We start from the raw sequence: 21,528 nt of genomic DNA, 5'->3' as shown, positions 1-21,528 counted from the left end.
GCCTTCTATCAGCCATTACTTTTCCGTCATCATCATCAAGTGTAGCTTAAGAGAATCTGTGCATTGTTTCTTTCCCTCTGAACAATTTCCATTGAAATAATTGACCTGCTTTTATGGTAATTTGGTCTCTGCTATTTGTTACTGCAGCATTTTGCAAAGAAAAATGCAAAACTAATGCCCTAGAACAGAAACATTCAGCCAAATTACTTACCAGTAATCCAAGGAATCATGGATAAATCCATTGCTCAAGTGGCTTCTCATTTGGAGCTTTTTATAGTTTTCACCCAAGGGTTGAGATTTGGGTTTTTTGTGGGTGGAGGGGTTGCTTTGTTTTTGAAAGGTAATACTCATGCTCTCTGCCCTAGAGCAACTTTACATAAATCTCTTCTGAAAACTGTATCTGCCAGCACTGTCACCCCACCCACGAGCTTTCACTAGGAGCACCAGTGAAAAATATTTAAAGGGGCTGTTTCCACTTGTTTGGTGCATTTCATTTCGTGTTTCTGCCTCTTCCTTTCTTCATTCTTCAAAAAACTCAATAAGAGATATCATTTAAGCCCAGTGTTTTGAAGTGACAACCAATAAACAGCCTTATAGCATGATTAACGAGTGCTCGGGAATAGTTTGGTGTAACTTACAAGTAAATTGGGGCCCACTGAATTTGTTTTAAAGTAATGAAGAGATTCCAGTTATGGGTTGGGACCTTCACCTAGTTACTGGATATGTTATATTTTTCCACCAGTTTCTACCATTGGCTGATGGTGTTCTAGTCAAGGTGTTACACAAGGAAGTACAAGCTAGCACAGAAGTGACATTCAGAACCTGGACTTCTGACAAGTTAAACAATAAGAAGGATTTTAATTTCAATGTAAAAGCTGGAAGGGATGGTCAAGGTGTTTGATCACGAAGTTTTGAAAAAGGTAATTGCTGCTCCAAAAGTAAAAATGAATGCTGTTTGGTTCTACCTAGTGGTAGAACCAAATATTCCTAGTGTTATATATTTTTTTCTTGATTTCTTTGACTTCCAGTAAGTTTGGCTTTCTGTGCAATTTGTGGGCTGCTATTGCTTTTTTTCAGAGGAAAGATGAACCAAAGGCATCTCAGATGTTGCCCTGCTGGTTTAAGTGGTGTTATCACCAGTGGAAGGCTTCTAGAGTTTGGTAACAGTGAACATGCTCTGGATTTCTCTCCTTTCCTTTGGAAGTTTTGTTGAGTAGGTGGATTTCCGTGGCTGAAAGGGCCAGCATTTCAGCAGGGGTGACATAGCTCACGGGTGGAGACGTTAGTTCTCTTTTGACCTCTTGAAAGTGGAAGTAGGTTGGGGAGCAATGGGGTGATGAAGGCACAGGTTGAATATCCTCAGTGCTGCCTAAGTCTTAGGGCAGTTCAGTAGCCACGCTTGGTGAGGTGTGCTCACAAGGCTTACACCAGCAGCTTCCACACAATGCGTTACAGAGCTGGAGGAAGCGTATTCTGTGAAGGTATGGATTGTATTGTCAGATCCTGCCTTTGTGAGGAAGAAGTTACCGCACCATCCCAACCTTGCATTTTGGTCACTAACATTTCTCACTGTGTCTGGTACTCCAGGACGGCTGTGAATGAAAGAGAACTTGGTATTTTCAGCACTCTGAACTGCATGGCCTCCTTCTCAATCTACGTGTTGGGTTGGAGAAAGGATTTATGTCTCATAATATTTTACAGGTGGTATATCGAACATTTCACTCTGGTGTTGCCTGTTCAGAGGTAGCTTCGTTTAGTGAATTGAACCTAAATAATCCAGTAGCAAATGACTCTTACATGAAATGAGGTGGTGATCTAAATCCAGACTTTTGTGGAAAATACTTGGTTACTTGTGCTCTTAACACAGAGATGAAGATTGGCAGTGATCCCTGTAGGATGTGGATTTCTGACATGGGTGAGGCTGGGTGGGGCATCTATGTAATTCTGCTTGTTTGCTGAAAGATGAGCAGAGTATTATGAGCTAAAAATATTTTTTTTTTGTTTTTGCACAAACAACAAAATATTTGGTCTAACTAAAATAACTGTGTGGCTAATCCTGCCCTGTTCACTCTACTCAGGTAGTGAATACCTTAAAAATAGATTTTGGTGGAAGTTGTTAAAAATGACAAAAATTGCTTTATGTAAAAGGAAATGTAGTGCAATCCAGCTTCAAAGTTCAGAACAGTCAGAATGCCATGGTTATTGTAGTATAGTATCACAGTCAATTATATTTTATATTTTACATTTTCCTTTGTCTCTTTCTCACAAAAGCCTAGACTGATTTCATAATGTTAATGAAATGTGCTGTGATGTTCCTGTAGGGTGCTGTCGGTAAATAATTATGGCATGAGGAAGGTGATTCATGATGTGGCCCTAAGTCTGTAAAGTAGGACTTTGTGACTGGTTAAGATATAAGGATAATGTCTCCAAAAAGCTCTTCAAAGTCCCTGTCAGATCAAGCCTATAGTCACTGCAAGGACCACCTGCCTCAGCCCAACAGATGCTTCTGGGAGAAGGTTTGATAATTTGTACCTGAGGCCACCTTAGTGACCCAAAATCTATTTTTTGTGGTGTCTCCCTGACAACTTCTCCTGTTCTTCAACAAACCAGGTAGACTAAAGCTTGAGCTTTCTGATGAGAAAAGGGGCTGGCTGACAGCACACCTTCTCCTGCACACGCATCCTGCACAACACTGAGGATCAGGAGTAACGCAATGCCAGGGCTGGTCCCAAAATCCAGACATTTGGCTGGCAAGTTTGGAATTTTTGTTTCTCCTGCTCATTCAAACCTATAGCAAATGCAGAATCCTTTTAAGTGTCTCCATTGCTGTTTACAATTCTCTTTGTGACTGCTGGAGGAAGAAATGTACACAGCTATTTAAGAAATTCCTATGTGTAGGGAGGAAAACGCTTCAAAAGAGTATAAAATACAGTGCAAGTATTGCTGTCGCTTCTTCTCCAGTCATATGCTACACTTTAAAAAGCCAGCATGTTTTCTTCCACAAAAAGATCTTTATATTTCTGAATTTTCAGAAGCCTTAATCAATATAAATCACAGTCTGAGCATGATGACACCATATTTAGTCCTAGAGTTGTGCATCTCAGCTGCTTAGTCATTTAAATCAGTGGAAATAAGCATAGCGGTTCAAAGTTTCAAAAGGTCAAAGAAGCTACTGTCTTTTCAGCTTTGAATCAGTTGAGAGACTCCAGTTTCTTGGAAACATAATGCCAAGGCTGCATCTCTGCATCTCATTTCTCCCCCCGCTTGAAGCAGTATCGTAATTAGTTTAAAGGGCAAATCACACCACACTCAGTAGCAGAATACCGTACAGTGGAAGTTCCTTTCTATTTTCTCTTTCACTTGAAACTACTTTAAAGAGGAGTTTTAGCCCACATTGTGCACTGAAATATTTGACTGAAGCTCTCTTACCCCAAAGCCAAAACCCTGTTCACAATTTTCAACAAAATGAATACTTTTTCAGTACAAATATGACAAGTCCTTTTACCATTTTCTCAGAAGGAAAATAAGTGATAGTGTTCCTCAGAGAGCAGTTTGTGAGAAAATTAAAATCAAAATGAAAGCAGAAGACTTTTAAAAGCTTGCTTTTAAATATTTGTTGTTTTCTTTACAAAAGTAGCAGCATGATTTCCGGGAGGACCCCTCCTATCTCCTAGACTGCAATGGAAAAAAATGTAGTTTTTATTGTCAGATGCATTGGTCAATCAAAAGTTATGATCAGAACCTGTGCCACATTGATCTGTATTAGAGGACTCTGCAGTGTTAGCAACTGCTATTTCGTGTATGTTTTTCCTAATTACTCTTTGGGTTTTTTCCCACATATTTCCAGCTGCCGTTCTGCTGCTGAAGTGAAACTCTCCAAGCAGGTTGTCAGGCATTTCCATTTCATGGTGTACGCAGCCTTCTCAGAGCTGGGATCCACACAATGGTGCTCCAGGGACGTCTGGCTGCTCCTGCTGCTGGTAGTTTTGCTTTGGTTCGTGAGACTTTACCTGCATTATTTGAGCCAATGGCTCTTCCTTCAGACCATCTCAGTTCCTGTCACGAAGTAAGTCTCGCTGCCTTTTTTCTCTGTTGGAATATTTCTACAAATAGCTTGATTCAAAGCAGTTCCTTCACACTATGAAGAGAATTGCTGACTAAGAGTCATGCTAAGGGCTCTGCATGCAAGTCCTGATAGGCACCTCTGCAGAGACTAGGAGAACAAGGACCATCCAGATGCCAGATGATCTGATATGTAAATGTGACCCTAACAGAAAGACGAAGGTGTTAAGACTGTAAGTTTTCAAGGCAGAACAGGATGTGTCCATTTGTGTCATGCCTACCTCTCTCCCTTCTGAGATACCCGGATGGTTATGTATCTTCCACAAGACTCATTTATCATTTTGGATTAAGTATTTCAAAATGCCTAAGAAGTGCACAAAACTGAAGAAGCATTTAAATCATATTTGATGTTACCAAAGTGATCTATGAGTGAAATACTTTGAAGAATTTAGCTTTGGTCTATCAATTTTACTGTGAGGACTCCAACGGGTTGACATATTTTAACTACATGATACATCGACTTTAGCTCGGGAATCAGAGCTCTCTAGAGAGTTCCAGGAAAATCATTGCTTGTCATTACTTGACATGGAAAAAAAAAAGATGGAGAATAAGTCCACAAGGTGATATATACCTGGTTCTCCATATGTTGCTGTGGGGTAGAGAATGGGTTTACAAAGCAAAAAAAGATCAATCTTTCTCAGGGAAGGGAAGATTTCGCCAATAGAACCAATTCTTTTTTTCTTTGCTTTAAAGCATCATGCAAACCTGAATCAGTCAGTGGGAGCCAGTACCACATAACTCTGTGACCTATATCTGCTGTGATACTGGGATTATTTGCTATAATTTGAACAGGCTGTCTGAGCAGGCTCTGGACAGTGCAGGGTATTGCCAGGGTGGTCTTCTAGACCTTAATGCAAAGCCAGCCATCTCTCGCTCCTGGCCTTGCACAGCCCGGGCGGGCTCAGCCAGCTGGCATTAAAACTTCTGGGAGGCCAAGCATCAAGTCTGTGAAAGCAAAGGAAACACAACAGAAGGAAACAACGTGTGTGAGAGAGGTGGTCATGTTCGAAGCCACTAATCACAGCTGTCCCAGGCAGTCAGCTAGAGAAAGAATAATGTTCGCAAGACAAGATGCCCTGGACCAGCATCCCCGTCTGTAGCTGTGTGCCACAGAACATGAGACTGACTCAAGCACTCTCTAGTCTCACCGAGTACAGTGGCAACACTCATGAGTCAGAACCAAAGTGAGGATCAAACCACTTCACCTTTAGTTAGAAGTAAAATTTAAGTCACTAGCAATTTTTGCCTTAAATTTCAGCATCCACATGTAGTTCACAATACCATCCAGTTCCCGTCTCCTACGGTGCCAATGAATTTGCTCACTGTGAGCTTTTCAGAACCCACGATCCCATGGTGGCAAGAGGGATGTTCGCAGTCACTTTAGGGATGCCAAAAGACATGTCTTCCATGCCACATTTTCCGCTTTGTGCAGTGTCCACAGGTGCTGCAGCATGCAGAGAGGGGTGGGCTCCTGGGCCTGTGCTCACACCAGTGCTTCTGAGAGCTGACGTCTTTCTATATTATATGTATATATGTATATTTCTACAGCCTGGATGTGCATCCACTGACTGAAAGTCAGTGGGGATCAACGGATGCAGAGGCAGGAGAAGGAGAAAAAGTTTATTTTTCTGAGTAGTTTTCAGTCAGAGAGTAGTGACCAAGATGGGATGCAACTTTACAACGCAACGTGTTGTATGCATAATTCCGTTTTTTTTGACAGTGTGCCCAGAACCACAAACAAACTCTCTCCTTTTGCTTCTTTACAGATTCCAGCTTTTCCCTCACACTGTCAAACTGTGCTACCAGAACTCCTTGCTGCAGACCAGTGAAGAGTTGGTCATGGTTGTGGTGGGACCCCTAACCTTGAACGCAGGGCTGCTTCTTATGGTCCTGATCAGATGGGGCTGTCAGCAGCTGTTTGACTCATTCCCTTCCTTCTTGTCAAAGTTTATCATAGCTATGGGACTCTGGACAGTGCTAGACCCCTTGGCAGTGTTCGTAGTGGATTCATTCCTGGGGGTGAGTCACTTAAAATAACTTGGACATGAGACCTTGACGTAGAAGTTTGTTTTATTCAGTGAATCACTGAAAGATAGGAAATTCCACCCCTGGCAATGGAACATGAAAGTTAAAAAGAAATTAAATAATAATGTTATACATTACCTTTTTATTAACAAAATTCCCATCTAATGGAGTCACTGTGTTTCTGCATAAAATTAAGATCACTGTACAAGCCTTATATGGAGATAAGAAAGTAAATCCACCAGTGGAGTGATTGCATCTGCTTTGAAAAGGATTACTGCAATTATGGATGTTAATGGAGGTGGGTTAATGAGCAGTCCTGATTATTAGTGCTTCAGATTTTTCTGAGCACTGAAATAGGCAAAATGCAAAAATAGAGGTTATTGTGCACTTCTCTGACGTGCAAGGTAGTTAATATAATTTGCTGGCACACCTAAAAAGACTTGTGAGGTTGAAAGACAGACGTCTTTAAGGCAAGAGCCTCCTTATATGTAAAACTATGACAGCAAAGCTCCAGCTCTCACCTGTGCCTATGTATGTGCTGTGTAGCCCACCTACGCTATGGCAGCTGAGGACTTTTATCACATCCCAGGTAATGCTGCATCTCCCAGAACACTTGTTTCAGCTTTGGCTCTCCCTGTGTAGGTGACACAGGGACCCTTTGATGGGTGCAGGGCACTCAGAGCTTTTCTGGGCATGCGGTGTTGAGGTTCTTCTGCCCTTGTCTGTCTTTCAGTGCCATCTTTGTTTCTGGTGCTCACTCCAGATCAAGCAGTAATCCACAGCCCTTGCTGTGGATCAGGTTTTCTCAGGTCTCTTGGTTCCTCACCTGCTAACCTGTGCTTTGCTTTTAAGAGGTCCTCTCAAAATGTGATTTTCCACTGTTTACATGCTGTTTCCCATCACAGTGGTTAAGCAAATTAAAATTCAGCTGTTCAAGAAACTTAATTTGAGCCTACTTGGGAGGTAATTGCAATATTTTAAGCATGTGGCAACACAGTAGTTTTCACTTTTTTCACTTGAACAGCCTGTGTTTTTTGGTTTGGGTGTTGTTTTTTTTTAAATTTCATGGTGTAACACATGCACAGAATTTAATTTTAATTGTAATCATTCCGATGAAGTTTCTTTTTTTTCCCTAGGAGAAAAAAGAAGTATTTCCCCAACATTCAGGCTAGAAATATTTAAATATTTAAAAGGATTTTCTCCCCTCCCCCCCTCCCCCAATACAGGTTTAATCATAAGAACTAGAGGAAAGGCTGAGGTCTACCTTGTCTTTCCCACACTTGCATTGAGAAAATTGTTGCTATTGACTTCAGTGGAGCTGCACTCAGTTCTAGTCAGACTGGATTCGTTATCAATTTCAAACAGGGCTTGGTCAGGGGGAAACATGAGATACGAATAAAGTAATTAAGTTTTTCATTACAGCATTAAAAAAGCACACCTCTCTTCCTACTTCATACTGAAAATTTGGCAGTTTTACCCTCCAAGATTATCTTTGGTAGAAACTCATTTGTTCAAGTATTACACAATATACTGTGTGTATCCTTTCCAAAATGAAACTATATCTCTTACATGTGTTTTCGTTATTGCATTTGTATTTTTTTCTCTCCTGGCATTCTTTCAGCAGCTATTTCAAATTTACTTTCCAATCTATTTTAGATCAGGCATTTTAAAAATGTTGTGTTGTGGTAATATGAGTTATTTTAGTGCTAGAATGTGTTTTAGTATCCTAAATGGCCTGAATAGTTATGAAAGATGACAGATAGCCCTGGAGACAAGCGTTGCTTTGTTTACTAACTAATGTTTTTTATTGTTAAGAGAAGACTAGAGAGCAGTTGCATATTTTGGGGGGTTTCGAGTCATAGTTCAAGATACTATGTCAGATGTCTGATTTCAGGTTTGGTTTAATGTCAGCTTGTAAAAGGATGTTCCAGGGATAGGAAACTTCCCTATGATTTTGGAGAATACATTTCAAGTTCCAGTTCTGCCAGAGCTTTCTGGGGACCAGTCGACCCATTTCTCTGTAGCTTGTAAAATGCAGAGTAACACCTCTTCAGCCACACAGATACGTGTCATCATAAAAAACATTAAAGACTGCAAAGCGCTTACATGACCGTCACCCTGCAGTGTGATAAGCACCTGAGATAGATGTTGACAAATGTTATTTAAATGATTTAAAATGAAGACACCTTTCTTGGATCATGACTTTGAGGACCACAGGACTGACACACTCCCTTTGCTAGTAAAAACAGTTAGAAAGGTACATTTCCCCCATTTGCCTTGCTGGAAAGAACTGCTTGGATAAGAGAGAAATTTATTCTTATATGCCATTCAGACTTTTGCCTCTCTGGAGGGATGTCAGTACGTGACTGCTGTGCAGGGGATTTTCCTTGGTAGACAGTCTTTTCAGTAAGGAAGCAGTGGAGGCAGCCAGCTTTTTTTTTTTTCAAGAAAAGGTAGAACAGAACCAGAGTATTTTAATCTTTTGTAATGAATATGGACAGATCTGAATTAGTGACTAGGCTTTATATGCCAGTAGCTGTCTCCTGGGACCTGTAATTTCCATTACAGAAAACTGACAGTGTTGCAAAGGGTGGAGAGAGAACAGAAATATACCCAAGGATCTCAGCCTTTGTATAGGTCATCATTGAACTTGGAATTGTCTTTCCTTTATTACACACATCACTGTGAAGGTAGTAAAAAATGGGGAGAAAGTTTAAACTCTTCCTAAGGATTAGTCCAGGCAAGTTGGTCAGGAAGGTGCAGGTTTCTTGAAGCCTAAAGGTCACAGACTCCCTCTCTGAATGATAAACTCTAGATTTGTTGGTGGGGCAGTTTCACATCCTTGCAAAATGTGTCAATGTGATTTAATACGGACATGGATTTCACTGGGTCACTTTAAAAAGAAAAAAAAATGAAGAGAGAAATTTTTTTTAGCTCTGAGTAGTAGAAGACCTGTGGTATGTAGCTGAATTCTTCTAAATCGATCCAGCAGAGGGCAATAATATGTCAATACAGTAGCTAGTTCTTGAGAACTAGATATGGGGAAAAAAAAAAGAAAGAAAATAATAGATGTTTGGAAAATATTTTCCCATGTTTTACTGGAAGTTTAATGAAACATAGAGTGCTACGGAACCTTCAGGATTCTTTGTGAATCTTTGCAAAAATATACAAACAGTCTTATTCCCAATTAAATCTACCGCAGCAGTGGGAGTATGATATAGTCAGGTCTCTTCAGAGGTGTTAGTCTTATTGTGTCTCAATTTATTCTTAGAAAAGGAAGAAATTAAATTAGAGGGCTGTATCATAAAATAACTCTGATGCTTTTTGGTTCTTCAATGTTACAGGCTGTTCTTTGTGGCTTCCCAGACTGGACTGACTGGACACTAGGAATGAGGGATGAGGGGAATATCTGATTTTCCAACTTAAAAGGTTGCAGACAGACTTAAGAATGCATGTACATAAAATACTGCTTCTTAAGGGGGAACTTGTCTCTTTTGCTCTGAAAAAAAGGTCAACCCCTTTGGGCAAAACTTAACAAAACCCTGCTGGTGTCCCCTGTTGATCTACTTGTAATTGCTTTCTCCATTTTTCTCACCTCATTGGGTCTCAGTCAAGCTTTGTGATTCCGCTGCCTTCTTTGACCGATGCTGTGTTTTGCAAGGCTAGTGGAAAAGCTGTGCTAGGTGTCAGCTAGCACCAGGCACAGATGCCCTCCGCTTCCGTTTGGCATTTCAGATAACATGATGGCCACTTTTGTTTTCCAGTGGTAGCACCAAACACTGAGCTGAACTGAAATTGGGAACTGGTGTGTATACACCCTTCAAAGTGCACGTGTTCAAAATGATGTATGGGTAACTTGCTGAGTCGGGTAGGAAAGAGCATTTTTCTTCTGACAAGGGCAAGTCATTTTGAGACTGGTCAGTTTGGAATTATACACTGGCAAAGGTGTTTTCCGCTCACTCAGCACTCCTAAAAACAACAGCATTAAATCATTCAATATGTTGCCTCTCTGGTCATTGAAATAAGGTAAATTTCAGCCTTCTTCCCCATCCACTTCTCCTAAAATATGTTAACAAAGCTCACATTGTTGAGTATTTTCACTGTGACATGGGTTTTGCTCAATAAGCTACCTCTAGAGGGTAGATTTTAATCATATTAAAATAAGCCAGAAATTTCACATCTCTTGGTTAAATTCAAATTCTGTGTAGCAGACTCTTCAGCTTCAAGCCGTGTGCCTCCAAAATCACAGCCAAATCCTTCTTATAAAGAAATTCAGGTTCTTTTGTGTCTGGAGGTGAACACTTTAATCGAGTTTGCCGTTTTCTTATGTTGATTTTTTCTCCCATGACAGCGACTTGGGAACAGTGCAGAGAAACCCATTGCTGATGCTGCAAAGCTCTCCTGGGTCTTCCTAAGAGCAGAGGGGTCGTGGATTCCTGGTGCCTTAATCACTGTGATACTTTATACAATCCTGTTCATCATCTCATCGACAGTGTTGTACCTGTACTTTTTAAGGTATATCTCTTTATCTCATTATTCCCTTAGGAGCTTAGGCTCAAGCCCCTTCTCCTGTAAGATGAAATAAATGACATCAGAAAAGACATATCAATGTCACATATCCAGAGCCCAGAACTGCAGGCAATCAAGGAGGAGTTAGCTCCTGCTTAACTTTTAATACACTGGTATGTGGGGGGCACAGCAAGTGAGAGAGGGAGACACTTCCTCAACAGGACCACAATTGATATAATGATTTTTCACAGACCATAGAAGCCTCTGTTTCTTTGGCTTCAGACAATGGTGTCTGTGTCAAGGGTTTAAGCTCTAAAGTGTGTGTATCTTTTATTTAGGTACTTTGGAAGACATTGGTCTTTAGTCTTCCCAGCAGGGTTTTTGTGACAAATAGAAAAAAATCAGAAAGTTACACATGGTGTGAAGTGCAAAATCTCTGAGTCTGCACTGGCCCACAGACTCTTACAGTCTTTTGATGATACAGGATTTTTGACTTGATGCAACTGAGGGTTTAACCCACCGTATGACTTAGTCCAAATAAATTTTCCATGACTTTAGCCCAATATCAATATTCAGTTCATCTTGAAATTTGACCAACTACCTTTTTGCCACCTTTCTAGCAGGCACCATTAGCTGTACAGTCAATAGGGACATTGAAAATGAAACAGATAGGTTGTCTAATATATAGAATGAAAAAGTGTGTTGCCTTTTTTTTTTTTTTTTTTGAGAGAGAGATTCATCTATAATCAGTATGAATTTTGTGCTGGCCCTGGATTCACCCAGTGATAAACATTGAGTAGTGGCAAACACCAACAAAAAGCCATACACAAAGGCAAGATGCAGGCAGGTGTAAGAATAGAAAAGATCAGCAGACGCCTTCCATCTGACAGAATCATCCCTCGGTCTCCTTTCTGCAAACTCTGTTGCAGCAGGCAGAAAAAAGATAAATGGCAATCTAAATTTTTGCAAAGTATTTCAAAGCTCCTGCTTTCCTGGAAGCTGTACACAACTCCAGTGTACTGGTAGTCTAGTTAATTAGTTTTTGAGATGTTAATGCCTTCTTAATCATTGACTTAATAGTTTTGAATAGCTTCATAAGTTTTAGCTGCTGTCGTTTATTACTCAGGAAAATTAATTTAAATTAAAACATTTGTAAGGCAGGTTTTTATGAGAATATTACCAACATCTTCATTGTCTGGGGAACAGGTGCAAGATCATCAAAGGTTCCTTTCCTTCTGGATCAATTTTCCCATAATGTTTTCCAATAAAGGGGTGGGGAGAGAATGTTACTAGGGGAAAAAAGTTGTCTTAGTACGACACATTTTAAAAATGATTTATAGCAAAATACAAAAGCAAAGGGAAGATAACAAAATCTGTTACAATGCATAAGGTCTTTGAAGTTCTTGATAACAAAAAGAAACATTTTGAACACTGGAGTTTGCGCAGAGTAAAGTTATACTATGAGCTTCTGAAACTGGATCAACTTTCTCTTCCTTGTATGTCCACAGCCCAGCACAGTGGGAAACTTGGACCTGGCTAGGACTCCTGAGCAGCACACTGTCAGTTCACAAATGACAGCACTAAAGCCTTTTAAAATGTTTTTAAGGAAAACGTATGTGCAATTTATGACATTGTTTCCTGAGTATTGATATAACAGCATTTGTTTTCAAGAGAAAATAGTATTATAAACAAGGCAGTGGTATCCCTTTGTGTCGATATTTCTCAGGTGTTATATGTCAGAGATACTCAAATGTGATGTTGCTTGACTCAGAAAACATATTTTTTACACAGGTATCCACCACATCTGTGTCTTGTAAGGTAAACAAAGATAAATATTGAGGGAGCCTTAAGACACCGGTCCACAGGGAAGGCTTCAGCTGTTGGGTGTTGGAGCTGGTGCCATGGGTTAGAACTACTCAGCAATTGCCATTTTGCAGAAGTGTTTGGCAGTGTATAGAAAAGAGATAAGAACAGTAAACCCACCAGACCACCAAAGCAAGTAAGGGAAGTATCTGTTTCTTCCACAGCTAAAAAGCTTCATGGAGCACTGATGAACAACCAGGTAGCTAATGAAATCATGAGCAGGGGATAAGCAGCAGTAGGCATTTATTTGTGTCTTTACAAACCAACATACCTCAATAGATCTGGCTCCCCTTGGGTGTCTTGGGAGTCTGTATTATATCTAGCATGGAGAGATATTCTAAATACTTTTTGGAAAAATGAAGTGGCACTGGTTGCAATTCCTTCATTTTAGTTCTACTAGACATTAGAAACAGTCAGGAATTTGTGAGTGAACTGTTTTCTGCACTGTGAGAAAATGAAAACCCATCTCAACTAAAAGGCTCTGCTGGAAAGTCTAAATTTCCTGGTATTGAAATATTTTCTGGGGAGAAACTTCAAAAATATAAATCCTTTATGTTAACAGCAAGATTATTTTTATATTTTTTAGTTTTGTTTTTTTTTTTTTTTTTTTTTTAAAAAAAAAAGGATGAGAAAGGCTCAAGTGAAGATGTAATGAATTGTTTTAAACCACTTGAACTACCCTTCAATTTTTGGTTTATGTGAATTTTTGAGAGGTCCAGTTTTTGATCTGACTCTGGATAGCAAATCATTTAAATGTTTTCTGTTCTTTCTGATAAATAAATGAACTTGCAAGGTATTATACTGGGTCTCATGTCTCTAGAAAATGACATTGGAGTTTTGTTCCGTTCTTTATTGCATTAGCAATAAAAATTACTACTGTCACATTTATAAAAAGCCATGCTAAGATACAAGAAGAAGTGTTTTCTTAGTTTTTATGCCAAAGAAGAGAAGTTAAAGCAGGTAATAGGAGAAGGCTGAGTACTTTTGGGCAAAAGGAACAAAGCTGGAAGACAGGCTTCATGATTCTTAATTAATTCAAAGTTAATTATATTGTTTATAACCATGTGCTTAAAATCTTCATATAGAAAATGTTTATGGCAGCAAGTAGACAGTAATTTAACTGCATTAAATTTTACTTCATTTGAAATAAGAATGTTACATTAAGTGAGCTTAAATAAATGGCAAGGTCTTTTTCTTGTTTAGCAAGATAAGTGGCAAGTAATTTAAATTGCTGACCTGGAATTTCAAAGACAAACACCATAGGATATTATCATTTCAAGATGAGTGGAAGGCCAGAAAGCCCACCAGCTTGATTTCTAGTTTTTCAACTCATCACAAGATAGTTCTGAGTCAATGTTTGCAAAAACCTATCTTGTGTAAAAAGAAAATCTAACGTAGACCCAGGGACTGAGAGACAAGGTTTTTTTGAAGACACTTTTTTTTTTTTGAAGAATTTTGAAAATTACTCCATGAAGGGTGTTAGTTATTTATAAAAAAAATTCTCTTCTGTAGCATGTTTTAAGATACCTTAGTATCCTACTCTGCCTTAGCACTGATTTACATTTCACACTTTAGAGATTTTTGTATTATTTCTTGCTAGTCAGTGTGTTTATATTCCGAGGACTACCTACATGTCAATGAGGTTATCTTCCAGCTGCTCTCCTCTTTTGATAAGAGAATCCCAAAATGACATCTTGGAAACTACATCAAATTTAGGGCTGCAGCTTCAAAAAGGAACGTTTCAAAAAAGAAGGGTGGGGAAAAAAGGACAGAGAGCACCTTTGCAGCAAAGCGGGAGATATAAATCCCTAATCTGATGTTAAGCCAGGCTGCCAGATTTCGGTATCAGAATAGCTGCTCCATCACAGAAACTCTTGGATATCGAGCCTGACCCTAAGGTACACGCTCCCCTTTGAAAAGAGAGCTAAAGATCAATTTGAAAAGCTATCTGCTGGTGCATCTCCTTATTTCTGTTCCACACTAAATCTCAGTTGTGGGCAAAATGGTGCTAAGCAGCTTATTGAGTGTGCTTCTCTGCAATTCCCATGTGCCCTATAAGGTGAGATGTAGAGCTCGTGTAAATGTGAACTTCATTCTGATTTACCGAAACAATCCACTGCACCCCACCCGTGCACACGTTGGTTAGCACGGACATGACAATACGAGACCCAAGAATAAGGATCAGACACAAGAACTGAGTCTAGCGCTGCTGCTGTACACGGGAAGGATGAGAGAATGGCGTGTCAAAGGTGTGATGCCTGTGCTCTCTCGCCCACCTGCCAAGAAATGAAGGACTTGTACAGCCCCACAGAGCTCTGGGCTTTTTGTTGGTTGCGCCGTCACACAGTAATCCCTGCGCTTCTCAGGACTACCCAGCCCATCTCTGGGAAGGGTGGAAAAGCTGAGACTGGCATCAAGCAATGGCTGAATTGTAATAAAGTATTACCTTGGAAAAGGGTATAAAAGGAAAGACCTCGGTTCATTATCCAAGACTGAGATTTTATGATCATTATTTTCTGAACCCCTGGTTTTGGATTAAAAGTCGGATGCAAAAGAGATGAACTTGAAGAGGTTCCATTTGAATTAAACAGCCATGTTTTGAAGTTTTAAAGTTCATCTAAGGCTAAAAATGTGACACTGGGCTTTTCCAAAAGCCTCGCAATATTTCTTGGTTTCACCTACACTAAGAAATACCACACAGCAAGCCTTTCTTGTGGTGGAGAATTTTACTGTGTAGTGCTTATTCAATTCCCTACCACAGCACAGAAAAGTCATAGAAAAACAAAGCTGGCAAATGAAATGAACTTTTTTAACATCAAGAGAGGTTTAGATTCTATAGACTTCAGGCTTGGGGTTGAAAAAAAATAAAATAGTGCGTGGTTCCTTTCTATATGATGTGGTTTGTCTGTTATTGAACCCTGGCACAGCAGGACTTCCATTGGAGCCTGAGGTACTCCATGTAAGCACTGGAATTAGTTACTCAGACCAATGCTAAGGGCAGACATTGGATGTTTCTGAAGGAAAGGAAGATCAGGATCTTTTGGGGAAGTCAGTATCTTGAAATAATTAAAAGAAATTGCTGCTTAAGTTTACATGATTTGATTCAGATATTGTAAAGTCTCCAGAGGGTTGGAGGATTGTATGTTGGAGAACTTGTGGGAAAGAAGCTTCTTACTCATGGGTGAAGAAGTCATGAAGGGAAACCCAAGATTTAGAAGGTTACAGAAGGGTAAGACACCTTTTTCTTTTTTGCATAAAGAGGCCTTTCAAGGACAAACCAAATGTGTCATTCCTATCCTTAGGCTACATCGCGAAGGCTGGCTGTTGGATCTGTTTCAACGCACCCACGGTGAGGAAGGTGCATTCTTTGTTCCACTGGACTTGGAGATTTCCAGTCAGGAGCTAAGCTACATTATGAAGAGGGCTGAGCAGTGGAGAGGAATCAATGGTGAAAGGCGGATGGTGAGTGGTGAACAGAATCTCCAAAAGGCGTCTGTGACATACTGGTCTACATTAATGCTTTGTATTTCTGGATATTACCTAAAAGGACCTAGATAAACAAGAAAATTATTCTTAGGGTGCTTCTAAGAATGGTGAAGCTGAGAAGCATGTTCAGGAGAATTCTGTGAGTTGTATGCATTGCCTAAATATCCTGAGGGGTTACAATCTGCTTAGCATCCAAAGGTTTAGCAGCATCACTGACGTCAAGAATTATCCATGCCATCTGGTGATTCTTGACTGGGTCATAGAGACTTCCTACCTGTTTACATGTCAGTACTGTCCCAGACAATTTCTCAGGCAGCTCAGCAAGCTGGGGAGCTCCATGGACAAATAGAATTTGACTCCTGCAAGGGCACAGATGGGGCTGCACTGAGGAGGGGGTGTGTGTTTGGTCAGTCAGATGTGATAGTCATGCTCTCCTTCCAGGATCACCCAGAGGAGTGGGCTGGGTTGGAAATGTGTGGAGGGAGGTGGGAGAGGTCTGAAGCTGGTATGTTTTATGTTGGCTATCAAAATAATTCCTCTTTTCCATTAAACCACTAGCTTCTAGTCCCATACGCAGACTTTAAGCTGTGATGTGCAGAAGATGTATCTGTGTTTGCAAAATGTCCAGTGTTGGGGATGCCATCCACAAATAAGGCTTCTGGTCATAATTGTTTTCAGAGAATATCTTATTAAAAAAAAAAAAAAATAGCTCTTGGACAATTGTTAAAGTGCTCATCAATTGGATTTATACATCTATGAATGCCTCTGTGTACAATGCTTTGTTCAGTAACTCTCCTGCTTCAATGTAAAAATGAACAGATTTCAGATAGGAAGGAAATTAGTCCTCTTAATCATGTACAAGTTGTTTGTTTTGTTTGCTTTTCTAACCCACTGGAACAAGTGATTTCAGATTAGGGTCTGCAGGTTTTTCAAGTCTCTATAGCTACCTCTAAAAGATCAGCAGTTTATATAAATATATAGCCACAGTTGTCACTGTTATAAACATCTGCCACAGCTGTAATTATTTTCCTCATTTTTTTTCGTGATGACAGTTTGGACCCTGAAAGGAAAAATAAAAAGGTGAATGTGCCAATTGAATGAAAAAGCAGATACTCAGTAAGCTTAATTTTTGTGGGAAACTGCAGAGCACCACATTGCATTTCAAGGGAGGGGAGGGAAAAGGTTTGAAGGAGTGAATGAGCTACCGCAGCCACCTGCCTCAGACATTCCCATTTTTTGTACAGATAGCACTTTACCCCAGTAAGCAAAATGACTTTTTTTTTTTTCACTTAAAATCTTTCTACATTAAGTCAAATAGCCACTGATGGTTGGTTTGTATTACCTTTGTTAGAAGTTAAGTAAGGTCAAACCAAGAATATACACAGTGGACCTCATCTTACATGCCAAAACTACCAATGCCATATGGAAAAAGTGGTGAATAAGGCAACTGTGAACAAGTACTTTTCTGTTTCAAGTGCTGAATACATTTCTAATGAGATTACCAGCATATAATTTTTTGCAGCAGTACAGAAAGAGCTGAATGAGAGGAAGAAAAAAAAAAGGTGGTGGTGGTGGTGGGGAAAGACGTGGGGAGGGAAGGGGTAGAAGAGGGGGGAAAGACAAATGGAAGAGAATGGAATGAAAAATTACTTCTCTATATACAAATAGTCTGTCCCTGAACAGAAGGGATTTGGTTTGTGCACTGCTATAACAAGACATACTTCAGAACACTGAAAACCATGACCCATAGATACAGGCGTACGGAAGTGCCTCATTTTGCTCCCGATACGCAGCTTGGCATGTGTGAAACACCAAACTGAAATGTGGGTACCTGACGCTTCATCTGAGAGCCTTTAAAAAGGGACCCAGCTTCAGCCAGATCCCAGAGCCAGTGGGGATGGTGCAGGGCAGAGGGAGGACGCCCTGTGCAGCACAGGCAGCACTGCGCCCTGCATTCCGCAAAGCGGAGCGACGGACGCTTTTGCCTTTAAGTCCCCAAGATTCCGATCCCTATTCCACCTACATCCGCGCAGATTTCAAGCCTTTTCCTTTGTACCAACCCTAATCCAATGCCAGGCTGTGAAAGTGTTAAACGTTCCTGGTCTCTATGGGACATGCTGGTGCAGACAATACAACATAAGCAGACAGGAGTGAAGTGGAAAGGGTGTAGAGGTTTGCGGCATGGACATCAGCAGGAGCTTGACCATCTCCTTCAGCAGGTACAGGATCTGCTTCACAATGAGGGAAATCTGTGAGCGGAGGCTACTGTCCAAACATCCCAAGCTATCTGTACGGAACATGAATACTGTGAAAAAAGAACCAGTGTTCTTCAGAAACCTGAAATCTACCCTTTCTGCTCCATTTTTGTTTTTTTTTGGTGTTTTTATACTATTTTGATGCAAAAGAGAACCATCAAACCAAGTTTTGTTAGCTCTTTGGCAAATCTAGATCTGTAACAAAAACTTGCTCTGTTCCAGAAATACATTCTCCACATAGAGCATCTCCCTGACAGACCAGGGACTGTATTTTCAGGTCTTTTATGCTCCAAGGCATTGCAGCCACTGAAGGACCCTTTTTCCTGCCATGAATTTGCATAAGGTATTTATCTTGTCCCTCTCTTTTTGTATGTCTAATTGTACAAAGTAATCAGTATGGAAGACACATCACTAGGCCTTATTGCGTGCATTATTAATGTGTTAATTTTTAAATAAGATACCAAATTAACTGTGAGCAATTTTTATAAAGGAAAGCATGAGACTGCCATATCTTACATCACTCTGTATAAAAAATATATTTTAAATGGAGGTCATTCAAGTAAATAGTCAGTCAAACCTTCTGGAAAAAATAGGTCTACGTTTTTGCAATATTTTCTTGCTATTAACCATGTGCTTCTCATTTTTATTCCCTGGATTAAAAATTGCCCCATAAATGGGTATTTTATAATATGCTTAATTTCCTTTTATTAAATTGATAAATGCAGCAGCAGAGGACACATTTACAGTATGATGAGAATTTAAGGTTATTGCATTTTATAATTTTTATATTGTTCAGAGAAGCGATTTGTCATTTGTGGAATGACATCCATGCCATCATTTCAAAGTATTTTTAGTCATTCTTTTGATAGGAAAAAGGTCACTTTCTGTAGACCAGGAAGACATCACTCTATTAAACTAATTTGCCTACATGCAAATTTTGTCATTTTTACCTCATTAACTATTTATCATAGAGTAAAAAAATATATATATTCATGAAGGGGCAGCTAGCAGCCTGATGGAGCTGGAACTAATATTTTGCAACTCTAATGATTTTTTGCATCCTTAATTAGATAGCATAAGGTTGATATGATTAGGTCAGGATGTAGTGTTTTTCATTAAAATACATTTTAGAAGCTTTATTCATAATCTGCCCTTGCAATTAAATAATGAGCCTATGAGTTTAATATTATCGACCCAATTATTATCCCATGGAAAAGTATACCTTTAATAAATTTGTGCCGTAGGACCTTCATTAGCAACAAAACGAATTATATTTCCAGGTACACAGATTACATGGCCACAATCACATTTACGCAGCACTTTGGGAGTCACTGTGGGGAGAGAGCCACCAAAGCCCTGCACCGTACAGAAACACACTCGATTATTTTGGAAAAAAGTCATTTACAACGCCTTTAATGAGGAAAGCTGCAAAGAAGTCAAAATGCCACCTACAGAGGCAGACAGGAACATTTGTAGAAACAAACATTTGCAGAAACAGTGTTATGGGCAGCCTCTGCTGGGAGTGAGCCTGGACCCCTATTCCTTAAGCTATTGTAAATGTGGAGGCAGAGCTGAATATTTATTGACTGAGCTTTATTGGAGGTGGGCACATGTTAAAAAACGGTATGTGAAGTTTTAGCATCAAGAATACCAGGACCAGTGGCAGGCAGGAACACATTAACTTGCCCTTGATAACCGCAGATCAGCGTTGAGGTCAGGACTCGTGGTTTTAGCCAAGCCTTTTTCTTTTTCTACACCTGACAGAAGTGACGATGTCTTGCTGTCCTCACCGAGTAATCCGTTTCCCCAAGTTAAGTAACCGTTCAGAGCCAAAGTATGAAGTAGGGTTTCCTTTTGCCCCCAAAAATAAGAGCTTGGGAAAAAAAGAGTGGGTGGGTGGAGGGGAGGAGGGTATTTCTAGTACAACAAGCTCTGACCAGGGATGGTTTCCCGAGTGGAATCTGTTGTGGCTAGGTCAGTGGTTAGGTCTGCAGAGCCCAGCGCATCGCTTTGCTCACCTTTAAGGCCTCTGAACTATTTAACACGTGAACTGTGGTCAGCCGGGGTAAAAAGGGGAGGGTCTGGCCCTCTGATTTTTTGCTGGATTTAGCCCTCAGGGGACCATCGCTGCTTGCAGTGGGACTTTTTACATATTAACAGTGACAAGGAGCAAAGTTGTAGCAGCAGTAAGCTGAAACAACAGCATTGGTGTTCCAAGCATGGACCCAAAAGGTTTGCATATAGAGAGGGTTTTGGAAAAAATATAATACAAGCTCTATAGGCAAGAAGACAACGTGAAACGTACACTTGAAATAAAGCCTGATGCACTGCAAAATTATTTTAATGAGACTAGGGCTAATTTTCTAATTCTAAAATGATATTATAGCAAACCATAAAAAATTACCCGGCAGTAGTTTTTTGAAAGGAAAATATATTTGTAATTATCTTGAACACACAAGATTACTTCAGGGCCTATTATCGACACAATTTTTGGTACCACTTTACACTAATTTGCATTTATTACTCTCAGGCCAACTATTAATATGTTAATAAATAAGTCATTAATACTTGTTATTTAATTGCTATCTATTTATTCCTGTTCAATAATGCATTAATTACTTGTGAGTAGTTGAGGGCAAAAACCTGCCCTTGCTAGTGGAATCAGCAGTGGCAAGAGAGGAAAATGATGTTGGATGTGTCGGTGTTACAAGAGTTGGTAGAGAGCAGGTTGTTTAACCCGTTTAGCATGAGGAGGTTCACTTTTCATCTTGTCTTGGAGGAAGCTTCGTGAGCTTCCAGGTAGCCTGTGCTGCAGCAAAGCCGCTTGGCCACAGGTAGAGGCTGCTGAAGGCAGGTGGAACCACACCTGAAATCACTGTAATTTGTCTTGTCTTACGGTCCTGGGTTTGTTCCCGTGGTGGAGTTTGAACCCTGGGTGCAAAGCCAGGTGGGCGATGGATAGGGAGAAGCCAAGGAGACTGAAGCCCTCTGAGAGCAGGCGCTCCACTGAGGCAAGTGCGGCGCAGAACAGGTGGTCAGAAATGGAAACAGGCACGTCACTTCTTGAAGTTGGATATTGGAAACAGAAAAAGGAGGATCCCCTACCCACCCCAATCCAAAATTCCAGCTTCAGGCTCTTTGGTTTCACTTGTGTAAGTAGACCCTAGTGTAGATCAAAAAAGGCTAAATAAAATACTGACAGCACAACCAGTGTAGTTTCTGTTTGAAGGTTTAGCACTACTCTGAGTGTGATTTCTTGCTGATTTTT

At 40.1% G+C, this 21,528-nt stretch overlaps 1 protein-coding gene across 7 annotated transcripts in view; it reads left to right on the top strand.

Annotated features, from left to right (window-relative positions):
* The window catches only part of LOC308060601 (uncharacterized protein), a 134,190-nt gene extending 114,544 nt beyond the window's left edge, over positions 1-19,646 (top strand). For 6 of the 7 annotated variants that reach the window (XM_080379515.1, XM_080379514.1, XM_080379513.1 and 3 more), the window contains one exon: positions 3,848-13,122. In XM_080379515.1, the coding sequence (XP_080235641.1) occupies positions 3,848-4,070 (223 nt within the window). In that variant the 3' untranslated portion in view covers positions 4,071-13,122. Of the gene's footprint in view, positions 1-3,847 lie in introns of all 7 variants that reach the window. The other variant, XM_080379511.1, reaches the window with a different exon arrangement.
* Positions 19,647-21,528: the final 1,882 nt, after the last annotated feature.

The sequence above is a fragment of the Falco punctatus genome (genome assembly GCF_963210335.1).
Source record: "Falco punctatus genome assembly, chromosome: 3".
Taxonomy (NCBI): Eukaryota; Metazoa; Chordata; class Aves; order Falconiformes; family Falconidae; genus Falco; species Falco punctatus.
Note: the sequence above shows the minus strand (reverse complement) of the source record. Positions and strands in the feature narration are given on the sequence as shown.